We start from the raw sequence: 14,806 nt of genomic DNA on the forward strand, positions 1-14,806 counted from the left end.
CCTTCTGTTTGAAATTCCTTTTTTATCCTTAGTCTTAGGAAAAACATTAAATAAACAAGGTCATCTGTAATAGATATCTATGCCTCTAGCAATATTAAACGGTTTCAGCAAATCCTTATGATGTTAGGCCACTGGAAGGAGCTCCCAGGTAAGTTTACAAGGGATGGCTTCTGGTGATATAGGGAGTATGTGTGATACTCTGAGACAAAGGGGTAGAAGTGGTATAACTTGAAATCTTATTGTTCTTTTTAACATGTTACATTTTTTAAAATTTCAAATGTTATTTATTTTTGAAATTTTCTTTTTTCTGACAAGGGGAACAGGTCATACACTCTTTTTAAGATCAAATACCTTACATAAGGAATGATTCAGTATCTTGACAATAGTACTATTTGACATAGAAACCTAAGAATTAAAGTAAACAAACAACAAAACTAAACCCAAAATTTCCTAATTAATGTAACTTACTTTAAAATGCAGGTAATTAGGCTTATTTTTATCTTTGAATGCAGGATGTTCAAAAAGCTTATGCTTTTCAATTTTGGTCACAATGCTATGCTCAATAAACTTTACTTGTTTTTCATTCCCTGCACATGGACTTTTAACTATTATCTTAGGGTGGTCAATAAATTACAGCCTAGCTACCTAGATCAAAAGGCAGGTTTGTCCAGACTACATTAAACAGTGTTGGACCTTGGAAAGAGGAGGAAGAACAGATAACAAGGCAACACCAGTAGCTCTGTAGACATGCCTTTAGAGATAATGCCTGTTCAAACCAAAAGGCCGCTCTAAATCAATGGAGCTTGGAACTGGGATTGTAATCCCAGTAAGGAATTATTGACATCCATTTGTACCCTGAGATAGTATTTTTTACAAATCTTACTTCAACATAACATTTTTCTAACATACAGATTTCGATTAAAACATTTTATATGTAACAGGATTTGCTATGTAAAGCAACAGCTTGTCAAGATTGGTTAAACCAAACTCTAAGAATGCTTAGAAAGGAAACTACTGCAGAATTTCATTTTTGTCCCCCACCCTTCCCTTTCACCCATCAACCCAGTTGGAGTGGGAGTTGTTTTGAAAAGTGTCTTGATTATTTTGAATATACATTTTTGGAATGCATCCTTTTATTCTGTGAAAGTATTTGAGCAAATGAATGATATAATAAAAAAAATAGTTCTAATCAGCTAATTAACCCTCCCAGGCTACAAATAACATTTAAAATTTTTAATTATATTTATCTTTGAAAATTATTTTATGGTTCAAAAACATAAACAGGATAGTCCCTCAGTCATCCAATTTCTCTCCCCCCAAATAATCAGTTATCAAATTCTGTGTATCCTTTCAAAAAAAGATGCAAATAGGAATATGTACTAATAAGATATTCATGTTTCACCAATTTGGAAAGAAAATATTCAGTTTCTTTGTTCTGAATGGGTATTTGGGGGAAAAGAGAATTTCTTAACTCCACACTGAATTATCTTCCACATTCCATATTTTCTTCAACACTAATGGGCCAGTGGAAGAGAACCCATATTCTTAAGAAAGAGAAAACAAAACAGGAAGAAATATGGAGGAAATTAGGAGACAAATTGGTCTAGAGGAGAAGCAGTGGCTCACGAACTCCAACTAGGCAATCAGGACCTGGCAACACACATTGTCTTGGGCTAAGAAGACAAGTATGGTCAGGCAGATGTCCCTAACCTCTGATGAAGTCTCATCCTGTGTCACATTCCTCCCTGAGTATTCACCTGGCCTTAAGCAGTGAGTCCAACTCAATTTTCAAGGCAAGTAGTTTTAGAATTTATTATCCTATTAGTAATAGTTGCTCAGAAACATAGTAAAAGTCCTTATTTCTGAAGAAATTATTGTTTTCTTGGTAACTTGAAACAGTGTCATCAAGTCAGTTTTGAAAGTCATAATTAAAGAGTCAGACTATATAGAGAAATTTTACAAGGCCTAAGAAAGGGTTGTTTTCCCACTTACTTGTTAACAATTAAGTGTGGGCTCCTTGCTCACTATCCTGAAGTGGTTTGAAACTCAAATGTGAAATGCCTCTGAGATGAAAGGCATAAAGAAAGGTTCCTCAGATATTTTCAGAACTGGAGACCAGAATACAGAAAGTATTGGATTGCTGTTGATTTACTGATAGATTTGTGAGCCTAGCCAATTTACTCACTAAAGTGAGATATTATAACAGGTAGCTTTGGCTTGTGTGACTCACCAACCTTGGCAGTATTCCACGGACCAAACAAGAGTCTATTCAACAAACCCTGGTCCTGGCTAATCGTAAATCTCTTCAACAGCATTCTTCAACAAACTAGAGCAAATAGTTCTAAAATTCATATGGAACCACAAAAGACTCCTAATAGCCAAAGCAATCCTGAGAAGAAAGAATAAAGCAGGGGGCGTTACACTCCCCTACTTCAACCTCTACTACAAAGCCAGAGTAATTAAGACAATTTGGTACTGGCACAAGAACAGACCCATAGACCAATGGAACAGACTAGAGAGCCCAGATATAAACTGAAGCATACATGGTCAATTAATATACAATAAAGGAGCCATGGATATACACTGGGGAAATAACAGCCTCTTCAACAGCTGGTGTTGGCAAAACTGGACAGCTACATGTAAGAGAATGAAACTGGATTATTGTCTAATCCCATACACAAAAGTAAACTCAAAATGGATCAAAGACCTTAATGCAAGTCATGAAATCATTAAAACTCTTAGAAGAAAACATAGGCAAAATTATCTTGAATATAAACATGAGCAACTTTTTCCTGAACACATCTCCTCAGGCTAGGGAGAAAAATAAAAAATGAACAAATGGGACTAAATCATGCTAAAAAGCTTCTGTACAGCAAAGGACACCATCAGCAGAACAAAAAGGCATCCTACAATATGAGAGAATATATTTGTAAATGACATATCCGACAAGGAGTTAACATCCAAAATATATAAAGAACTCAACATGCCTCAATACCCAAAAAGCAAATAACCTGATTAAAAAATGGGCAGAGCATATGAACAGACACTTCTCCAAAAAAGAAATTCAGATGGCCAACAGGCACATGAAAAGATGCTTCACATCACTAATTATCATGGAAATGCAAATTTAAACCACAATGAGATATCACCTTACACCAGTTAGGATGGCCAACATAGAAAAGACTAGGAATAACAAATGCTGGTGAGGATGCGGAGAAAGGGAAACCCTACTACACTGCTGGTGGGAATGTAAATTAGTTCAATCATGTGGAAAGCAGTATGTAGGTTCCTCAAAAAACTAAAAATAGAGATACCATTTGACCCAGGAATTCCACTCCTAGGAATTTACCCTAAGAATGCAGGAGCCAAAAAGACATATGCACCCCTATGTTTACCACAGCACTATTTACAATAGCCAAGAAATGGAAGCAACCAAAGTGACCATCAGTAGGTTAATGGATAAAGAAGATGTGGTACATGTATACAATAGAGTATTATTCAGCCATAAGAAGAAAACAAATCCTACCATTTGTAACAACATGAATGGAGCTGGAGGATATTACGCTCAGTGAAATAAGCCAGGTGGAGAAAGACAAGTACCAAATGATTTCACTCATCTGTGGAGCATAAGAACAAAGCAAAAAACTGTAGTAACAAAACAGCAGCAGACTCACAGAACCCAAGAATGGACTAACAGTTGACAAAGGAAAAGATACAGGAGTGGGGAGGTGGGAAGGGAGGGAGAAGGAGAATAACGGGCATTACGATTAGCACACATAATGTAGGGGGGTGCACAGGGAAGGCAGTATAGCACAGAGAAAACAAGTAGTGACTTTGTGCCATCTTACTACACTGATGGACAGTGACTGTAATGGGGTATGTGGTGGGGACTTGATAATGGGGGGAATCTAGTAACCACAATGTTGCTCTTGTAATTGCATATTAATGATACCAAAAAAAATAAAGAAAAAGTACTTTAACATTATTTTGTTTTAAAGTCTTATCTCTTCAAATGGATAGTTCACTCCCTGCAGCAGGTACACATAGGCATGCCAGCAAAATGCAGACCTGACTGTTTTGGTAAAGTGATCAAATTCTGTATGTTGACAGAAAAATGGTCATAATTATTAGCATTGAGGATGTTGGGCAAGAATAGTTGATAAATCAATAGTTGTTTCAGGTGTCTGCAGTGCACAAGCCCTTGTGCTTATAACATTGGACAATTATCAGAAAAGAAATTGTCATTTTTTATGTAGAACCATTTTAAATGCACAGGAAATCTACTGGGAGAGATCCAAGATGTATGACCTCTTAATACTGTAACCAAAGTGGTAATTTTAGAATGGTAGTAACACTGTTTTTTTTCCTGTAGAATGGCCTGTTCAAATCCCTGTGACTAAATGAAGCAGCTGTTTATTAATGACCTCTGTTCATCAGCTCTGCCACCTCAGGCAAGAGTTACCTCCCTCCTCACTTCCACACGTGTAAAATGGAATAAGAGAACCTGTCTCCTTCCAGTTTAGTTTAGTATAAACTATAATGACCTCTTTAGCAATAAAAACTACATAAATATAAAGCCAATATACTTGAAAACTTTCCTAGGTATTCCTTGTGGAGAAGGCAGGGCGACGCTCTCTGTTTCTAATCGGAATGAGTGGGATGTCTGTCTGCGCCATCCTCATGTCGGTGGGACTTTTACTATTGGTGAGTTTGGTGCCTGAACTGAGAGTTTCAGTTACCATATGACAGCCCTTCTGGGCTTCAGGTTAAAGTACTTTGTATGTGAAAAACCTTTGAGGTTGACTTATGATATAAAGCCAGAGAAGCAGTATATAATGTAAAGGAGAAATATAAAGAAAAAGGGAACTAGTTTTTTGGGTTTAAAGACTGAATATCAGCAAGTAAACTGTTCTTGTTACCCAGGGAGACAATGTAGCAAAATGGTCAGAGCACAGGCTCTGGGGTCAGGCTCTAATGCTGGCTCTGCCATTTGGCAGCCTGTGACCTTGGGCAGGTACCAGAACCTTCCAGCCCTTAACCACGACCTCATAGCGGGTCATACATCCTGTTTAGCAATCTTGATATGAATAGGGGCAAAGATCACTTGATCTTTGCCTTGCCTCCTTCACAGGAAAAGAGTGACTGAGAGTAATATAAAGCTCTAAATCCAGAGGATTTCCTATAACGGAGCTCAAAAGATTTAAGCATGACTCAAACCAGATTAAACGTCTCAGACTAGAATAACTTCTACTTGATTGAGTATAAACCTATCATGAAGAGAGCCACGTTGCCTCTGAACTCAATGAGTCTCTTAGCTACAGGAAGCCATAGCCAGTGATCCCAGTTTCACGTTTGTTTTTGTTTTGTTTTTCCTCAGAATAAATTGGCTTGGATGAGTTATGTGAGCATGGTAGCCATCTTCCTCTTTGTCAGTTTCTTTGAAATCGGGCCAGGCCCCATTCCCTGGTTCATGGTAGCAGAGTTTTTCAGTCAAGGACCACGCCCTGCTGCTCTGGCACTAGCTGCATTCAGCAACTGGACCTGCAATTTCATTGTAGCTCTATGTTTCCAGTACATTGCGGTAAGAAGCTTAATATTGTGCAAATTTACTGAGCAGAACACAGAGGAGAACAGCTGCTAATTGGAACTCTGTGTTTGTTCTCTCTGCAGGACTTATGTGGACCATATGTGTTTTTCATCTTCGCTGGAGTGGTCCTAGCCTTTACACTGTTTACATTTTTCAAAGTTCCAGAAACCAAAGGAAAGTCCTTTGAGGAAATTGCGGCAGAATTTCGAAAGAAGAGTGGCTCAGTCCAAGTGCCAAAAGCTGCCATAGAAATGGAATTCCTTGGAGCAACAGAGACTGTGTAAAGATAATCTGCTTTTTGATATGAACAGAAACAGGAAGTCATGTGTTTTTAAGTGACAATTTTTTGAGAATTTTGTATCTACATCTTGAAGTATCATTTTATTTTTAAAAAGAATTTTTGTGGGCTCTGATAAGAAATGTTACCAAAGAAAGTATTTTTTTTTTAAGTTAGAGATTCTATTTTTGATGGGAAGATTCTGTAATTAACTAAACCAAAAAGTCTAGCTCATTTCACTATACTCACAGGCAAGTACATTCTAATGTTCCTAGCTCTGTTCTTTATAACAAGGTTCTCCTGAAATGGAAGCAGTTTCAATGTATCATATTATTGCTTCAGTAAGCAAGTGACTAGAAACTTGGGGATACAACTATTATTTACATACCTGAATATGATTAAGGTAGAATTTTCTTTCCCACAGACCTTATATTGAAGGAGATTTGGCTAGTAGCATTGAAGTCCATCTTAAAATTGATAGCTTTTCCATTTCTCAGCTTTTCTTCTTGTGCATTAGAATATATATTTTATTTAAAATTTTATTTTGTCTGTATTTTCATGTGGAATGGCTTGAGTATATTAGAATACGTTTACAAAGAATTATTATTTCTCATAAGCCTACCAAAATCTTTCAGTACGTGGGTGGAAAAAAATTTTAGTTCCTTTGTTTGAAGACTGAACGGTTTTTGTAAGACTAAACAGTAAAAAGGTTTACCGAGTCATGCAGCCTAGGTTTTTGGTTAATATTAGCATCTATTATAAACACACATTAATTCCTTGCTGGTTCAAACCTTTGAGCTCTATTTTGTTTTGCTTTTTAAGTGAGCACAGCCTGTTTTCTAAGCTGTTATAAAATACAGTCAAGATTGTTTTGCACATCTCCTCAACCCCTAAATAAGTCAGAGCTGTCTAACAGAAAAATTTGAAGTAAGGGATTGCTCTGTTTGGTAAGAATATTTTCTGAAGTATTATGTTTCAAAACAAGTTGAAAAAATAGGGACAGGGGATTCCTAAGAATAGGCCCCTGAAACTTCATGAATGTTCAATTTCAGACTTGATCAAATCCCTATTTAATTTTCTGGGGAAGACTGAGTTCCCTAACATAGAATATTCATCACCATTGATGTTTCCTTCTTTGTCTTGGCGGTATATGGATGCTCTCTAAGCCATTATATTGCTATTGTTACCAGTTACTGTGTACTCCCTATGTGCAGGGCACTGTTCTAAGGGCTTTTACTTACGTAGGTGAATTGAAATACACATATGATTAAACAGACTTTTGCTTACAGTCAATTTTACAACTATGAAAGCACAGTTCTGATGGATACCAAAGGCTCAGCAAGAAGCTAAAGCATCCAGGCTGCTTTCCCCACAAAGTAGAGCACTGAGTCAGCTCTCTTTACATTTGCTTTAATGTCCATAAAATAAACGCACATTTTAAAAAGTACTTTTTAAGAGTGGGGAAAAAACACTGAACATTTGCTTTCTTTTAGCTAAAGTTGTTCACCTTTACATAATTTGGCAGTCTAAACAATATAAAATTATTTCTTTTCACTTGATTTTTATTTCCTTTGGGCCAATTTGGAATAAACTACACTTAGGATTTCAGGATACAGTCAAAGTGAGCTTCAGTAGTTCAGTAGACCTTTGTGCTAAACTGTGACTCTGGGAAAAAATGTAGAGACTCTGAATAAGGCAGGAGGGAAAATGGCTCTTGTGGAGCTCCTGTCCTCTACTTCAGGATCCTGGTGGCCTTTGAGAAGCCCAAAGTTACAATGATGAAGAAATTTAACATTTTTATAAATAATTTATTTTCTCATTTTCTTAGAAATATGTTACAAAGATTTAAATAAAGAACCCCAAAGACTACCTTTAAGTTATAAATCTTTATAGTTCTTTTGACTGACACACAAGCAACAGAAATTCAGACCCTGAAGTTTTTATGCCTCAGAAAAACTTCAGGAACTTACATTGTTTTCCCTTCCATAACTTTTTCCTTGCACATATACAGGTGAGTTACAAACATTAAGGTGAAATAAGAAGCTAGTAAAGCTTTATACTAGGACAAAGGAACTAGCTTAACATAATAGGAAGCCCTGCATACATCATAATAAGTAATAAAATTGACACTAGTTAATTAGATGAATCCCAGGGAATTTAGATTTGAGTTTGAACACTTAATTTTCATAGCCTCTATCCTTTTTGTGAAAGTATATTTTCAGACTCTAGTATCCTTACAAATGTGATTTTCCTTTTAGCTTGTTAGAAGAGTAATTATGCTTCTTGGTCTGGCCACTCATGTGCTACATCTAGCTGCCCACCATCAGGACACCACAGAAAGGGTCTTCTCTAAATTTCTCCTCCCCTCTTTTCTCCACACCATCAGTGCTGTAATGTGTGCTGAGACACAAGAAGACACTGTCCCCTCCTCAAAGACTCACAGTCTATTGAGGGTTCAGAAGACCAACTCATATGTCCCCATCTGCATCTTTTTTCTTGCAGGAGCCTTGATTCACAAGCCTAGGTGCAATATTACCTACCTCAGAGAGTTGTGAGAGATTAAATATAAAGTGCTAAGTAGAGTGCCTGGTACAAAGGGGGTGTTCAATAAATGTTACCTAGAATTATTACTCCTAACGGCACTGTTACAACAAAGGTTTATAATACATAAGATCCAAATTTTTCTTTGAATAAAAGGAGCTTTGTAAATTTAAGGTAATATTTTCTTACTTCAAGCAACAACCTCACAATGACCAAGGAATAGTAAGAATCGGGGTGGTATAAAGCTAATTCTTAAACCCAACTTGATATTTCTAAGTAGCTGATAACAGTTTTTATTGTATTTTTTAACTTTGCTTTTGCCTAAGTTATGTTTTACCAAGTTATATTTTTAAGAGGCTAATATGTAATATTATTTCTTTGGATAACACTAAGTATAAAATAAATGCTGAATATTATATTTAAATGTAATTTAACAAAATTATAACCACAGGACAAAACCAAAAACTTCCTGATAACCTTCAAAAATTGCAAGAGTCTTATATATATATAAACCAGTGTACATGCATAAGCTACTTCATCTTGCTAGCTTATTGTTGAATATGTAACAAATAAAGCAATGTTAGGTAATATCTTGTGTTTATGGTGTACTAAGCAGAGATGCTGAGTAAAGCGTAAGAGAGTATATAATCTTTCATTTCAATTCTCTATCAGTGACTTGAAGAGAAGAGGTTTATTGCCAACCACTGTTAGCCATCTGCTGGTGTTTTTAAAGCTTTCTAATTTGGTACACATTAGAAAGAATCATGATGAAAAGAAACTGGTTTTAGTTAAGAACATATACACTATAGTTTTATGCCAATAAATATATTTCCAAGTGCTTTGTATTGTTTTGTTTTATATAGAAAGTAAGTACATTTAAGAGAATTGATATTGATTTACTAGATATACACATTTCTTTCTCACAGTATTTTTCCTGTTCTCACTGTAAAGATAATATGTGAGTTACTTTTGTAACCCAAATTTTATTTCCACCAGGTAGTTGTTTAATCAGTAGTAGGAAAATCAAACCTGAAGGCAAGAACACTTGAAGAAGAATGAATGACTCCCTTTGATGAAATAAAAATAATTTAATTCAGTAAATATTTAGTTGAGCTCCTATTATGAATAAAACACTTTGTTAACAAAGTTTTGTGAAAGATAGAAAGCATAGAAAACATGGTCCTTATCCTCAATCACCTGCATTCTCATAAAAGGGATAAAATTTGAAAACAAAAGTTATAATACAAAGGATAAAACAGAAAAAAATGAAAAGTAATGGTTTTCAAATTTTTAAGTTGCCATCTAAAATTTTTCATCATATGTTTAAATGCAGTAAAGAATGTAATTTTTAAAATACAGTATAGGATATACTGATGTTTAAAAATCTTAGTGCTCTTTATCCAATGGAATTAAACACCATAATAATTTGTTACTTATCATAATTATATTTATTTAAAATATATATATATATTTTACAGTTGGAAATTTTACTGTACTCTTCTATTTTCGTATTTCCTCCAAAGAATTTTATTGCAAAGTAGTAAATATATATGCCTTAAAATATTGCTAATGGTTCTATATAAGTTTTTGCAACAAAAATAACTATAATTGAATTCAAATTTTTAAAAGTCCCATATCTACGAAGGCAAAAATGTTTAAACATTTTCTTGTGGATTGAATTAGCATTTATGATTATTGTTAGTACACAAGTGATGGAAAAAACTGTATTGCAAATCTTGATGAAATTACTCAATTTTCTAGCTTTATTAGAAATTCATCTCAATAAGAAACATAGGTTTATTTCTTTTTCAATCAATTTAAATATTAATGGACATATATTTCTTTATGCTAAGATGAGGATTCCACATAAATTGTATTATTATTATTATTATTATTATTATTTTTTTTTTTTTTTTTTTGAGAGGGCATCTCTCATATTTATTGATCAAATGGTTGTTAACAACAATAAAATTCAGTATAGGGGGGTCAATGCTCAATGTACAATCATTAATCCATCTCAAGCCTAATTCTCGTCAGTCTCCAATCTTCTGAAGCATAACGAACAAGTTCTTACATGGTGAACGAATTCTTACAGAGTGAATAAATTCTTACATGGTGAACAGTACAAGGGCAGTCATCACAGAAACTTTCGGTTTTGATCATGCAATATGACCTATAAACCATCAGGTCAAATATGAATATTCATTTGATTTTTGTACTTGATTTATATGTTGATCCCACATTTCTCCTATTATTATTATTATTTTTATTTTTAATAAAATGCTGAAGTGGTAGGTAGATGCAAGATAAAGGTAGAAAACATAGTTTAGTGCTGTAAGAAGGCAAATGTAGATGATCAGATGATCAGGTGTGTGCCTATGGACTAAGTATTAATCCAGGCTAGACAAGGGCAGCAAGACATCCACGGATGCAGAAGATTTCTCTCAAAGCAGGGGGGGTGAGGTTCTGAGCCTCACCTCTGTTGACCCCCAAATTCTCACCTGATGGCCCCCCTGCGACTGTGCCTGTCTTAGGTTGTTCCTCCCTTGAGGAATCTTACCCGTCTCTGGCTAACCAGTCATCTTCCGGGGCCATACAGGGAAATGTAAAGTTGGTAAGTGAGAGAGAAGCCATATTGTTTGCAAAGGTTAGCTTTTTACTTCTTTGCAGATTTATGCCCTGTGGCTTCTATGCCCAGCACTTGTCTCGAGGTATCTTTACCACCTGGAGGAATTATGATACTCGGTAAATTCGATATGAGGCACGAATTCTATTTAAAGTTTGTAATTAGGAAGGAAGAAGAAAAGCTATAGATGTAGCATATGAAGGAAACTTGGGAGGATTGATTATTTCTTTGACATATCTTCTTGTATAGTACCTTAAGTATGTATAGGTTTTAAACTACTAACTAATTTGCACACACATATTGACATAATAGGAATACGGTGACATAAACAAAGCAAATCTATAATTACCAGCCATCTCCAGTGAAGCCAAGAAAACCATTTAGGCACCCTAGGCATTTGTGAAAATTTATCTATGATATGATGGATATTTTCCAACTGTACTTGAACCATCAGACAAATTAAAGCAGCCCATTTCTGGGATCTGTTCACATCCCATATGTTCTTTTAACCATAGATAGTCTATAGTCATGAGATTTTGGGGTGCTACAACTTGCACCCCTCCCAACTCCTGGTTGAGTTCCAACAGTACAGATCCAGTCAAATTCGTTGTCTCACTGTATGCACATGCCAGCCTAGACATCTCCCTCCTCCTTCTTATGGCAAGTCCAGGAGACGGTGGGCTGGATGCAGCCACAACCGCAGCATCGTCCGGATCCCTGTGGAGGCTTTTTGATGATCATCCCCCGGCACGAGTCCTCCAGAGAGTGCTGATGCCGGAAGCTCCTCCTCATATCGTATCTTAGTTCATTTTCTGGGTATCCAAGCTAGGCCTTGATCTTCTGCGTAGAGACAAACAGACCCTTTGCCCACACTTTGACATGCCCTCTATACCACTGTGCAGAACTCATTGGAGGTCAGCACACAGTAACTGCTTTTTTTTTTTTTTTTTTAATTAAGAGAAAGGAATATTATCAGAAAAGAGTACCTCCATAGCTGATCATCTGACACCCTTTAAGTGATCAACATTAAGGATATTTAAAGCATGCGTTGATCTTTGATTTACCAATAGTTTTATCCTGTTAAGGAGTAATCCCCCTTTTCTTTCTTTCTTTCTTTTTTTTTTTTTTTTTTTAAATTTTTAATCTACACTTACCTGAAGAATACTATGTTTACTATGCTCTCCCCTATATCAGGTCCCCCCTAACAACCACATTACGGTTACTGTCCATCAGCTTAGCAAAATGTTGTAGAGTCACTACTTGTCCTCTCTGTGTTGTGCAGCCCACCCTACCCTTTCTCCCTCCCCCCCATGCATGCTAATCTTAATACCCCCCTTCTTCTTCCCCCCCCTTATCCCTCCCTGCCCACCCATCCTCCCCAGTTCCTTTCCCTTTGGTACCTGTTAGTCCATTTTTGGGTTCTGTAATTCTGCTGCTGTTTTGTTCCTTCAGTTTTTCCTTTGTTCCTATACTCCTCAGATGAGTGAAATCATTTGGTATTTCTCTTTCTCCGCTTGGCTTATTTCACTGAGCATAATACTCTCCAGCTCCATCCATGTTGCTGCAAATGGTTGGATTTTTCCACTTCTTATGGCTGAGTAGTATTCCATTGTGTATATGTACCACATCTTCTTTATCCATTCATCTACAGATGGACATTTAGGTTGCTTCCAATTCTTGGCTATTGTAAATAGTGCTGCGATAAACATAGGAGTGCATCTGTCTTTCTCAAACTTGATTGCTGCGTTCTTAGGGTAAATTCCTAGGAGTGGAATTCCTGGGTCAAATGGTAGGTCTGTTTTGAGCATTTTGATGCACCTCCATACTGCTTTCCACAATGGTTGAACTAATTTACATTCCCACCAGCAGTGTAGGAGGGTTCCCCTTTCTCCACAGCCTCGCCAACATTTGTTGTTGTTTGTCTTTTGGATGGCAGCTATCCTTACTGGTGTGAGGTGATACCTCATTGTAGTTTTAATTTGCATTTCTCTGATAATTAGCGATGTGGAGCATCTTTTCATGTGTCTCTTGGCCATCTGTATTTCTTTTTTGGAGAACTTTCTGTTCAGTTCCTCTGCCCATTTTTTAATTGGGTTATTTGTTTTTTGTTTGTTGAGGCGTGTGAGCTCTTTATATATTCTGGACGTCAAGCCTTTATCAGATCTGTCATTTTCAAATATATTCTCCCATACTGTAGGGTTCCTTTTTGTTCTATTGATGGTGTCTTTCGCTGTACAGAAGCTTTTCAGCTTAATGTAGTCCCACTTGCTCATTTTTGCTGTTGTTTTCCTTGCCCGGGGAGATATGTTCAAGAAGAGATCACTCATGTTTATGTCTAAGAGGTTTTTGCCTATGTTTTTTTCCAAGAGTTTAATGGTTTCGTGACATACATTCAGGTCTTTGATCCATTTTGAGTTTACCTTTGTATATGGGGTTAGACAATGGTCCAGTTTCATTCTCCTACATGTAGCTGTCCAGTTTTGCCAGCACCATCTGTTGAAGAGACTGTCATTTTGCCATTGTATGTCCATGGCTCCTTTATCAAATATTAATTGACCATATATGTTTGGGTTAATTTCTGGGGTCTCTAATCTGTTCCACTGGTCTGTGGCTCTGTTCTTGTGCCAGTACCAAATTGTCTTGATTACTATGGCTTTGTAGTAGAGCTTGAAGTTGGGGAGTGAGATCCCCCCTACTTTATTCTTCTTTTTCAGGATTGCTTTGGCTATTCGGGGTCTTTGGTGTTTCCATATGAATTTTTGAATTATTTGTTCCAATTCATTGAAGAATGTTGCTGGTAATTTGAGAGGGATTGCATCAAATTTGTATATTGCTTTCGGCAGGATGGCCATTTTGACGATATTAATTCTTCCTAGCCATGAGCATGGGATGAGTTTCCATTTATTAGTGTCCCCTTTAATTTCTCTTAAGAGTGACTTGTAGTTTTCAGAGTATAAGTCTTTCACTTCCTTGGTTAGGTTTATTCCTAGGTATTTTATTCTTTTTGATGCAATGGTGAATGGAATTGTTTTCCTGATTTCTCTTTCTATTGATTCGTTGTTAGTGTATAGGAAAGCTACAGATTTCTGTGTGTTGATTTTGTATCCTGCAACTTTGCTGTATTCCGATATCAGTTCTAGTAGTTTTGGAGTGGAGTCTTTAGGGTTTTTTATGTACAGTATCATATCATCTGCAAATAGTGACAGTTTAACTTCTTCTTTACCAATCTGGATTCCTTGTATTTCTTTGTTTTGTCTGATTGCCGTGGCTAGGACCTCCAGTACTATGTTAAATAACAGTGGGGAGAGTGGGCATCCCTGTCTGGTTCCCGATCTCAGTGGAAATGCTTTCAGCTTCTCGCTGTTCAGTATAATGCTGGCTGTGGGTTTATCATATATGGCCTTTATTATGTTGAGGTACTTGCCCTCTATTCCCATTTTGCTGAGAGTTTTTATCATGAATGGATGTTGAATTTTGTCAAATGCTTTTTCAGCATCTATGGAGATGATCATGTGGTTTTTGTCTTTCTTTTTGTTGATGTGGTGGATGATGTTGATGGATTTTCGAATGTTGTACCATCCTTGCATCCCTGGGATGAACCCCACTTGGTCATGGTGTATGATCCTTTTGATATACTGTTGAATTCTGTTTGCTAATATTTTATTGAGTATTTTTGCATCTACGTTCATCAGGGATATTGGTCTGTAATTTTCTTTTTTGGTGGGGTCTTTGCCTGGTTTTGGTATTAGGGTGATGTTGGCTTCATAGAATGAGT

General features: G+C 36.4%; 1 protein-coding gene across 1 annotated transcript in view; it reads left to right on the forward strand.

Moving 5' to 3' along the window:
* SLC2A2 (solute carrier family 2 member 2) overlaps positions 1 to 9,244 on the forward strand; it is a 32,150-nt gene extending 22,906 nt beyond the window's left edge. The window contains exons 9-11 of the mRNA XM_017661761.3: positions 4,603 to 4,704; positions 5,378 to 5,581; positions 5,671 to 9,244. Coding sequence (XP_017517250.1) covers positions 4,603 to 4,704; positions 5,378 to 5,581; positions 5,671 to 5,871 — 507 coding nt within the window. The 3' untranslated portion in view covers positions 5,872 to 9,244. The remainder of the gene's footprint in view (positions 1 to 4,602; positions 4,705 to 5,377; positions 5,582 to 5,670) is intronic.
* Positions 9,245 to 14,806: the final 5,562 nt, after the last annotated feature.

The sequence above is a fragment of the Manis javanica genome, chromosome 3 (genome assembly GCF_040802235.1).
Source record: "Manis javanica isolate MJ-LG chromosome 3, MJ_LKY, whole genome shotgun sequence".
Lineage (NCBI taxonomy): Eukaryota > Metazoa > Chordata > Mammalia > Pholidota > Manidae > Manis > Manis javanica.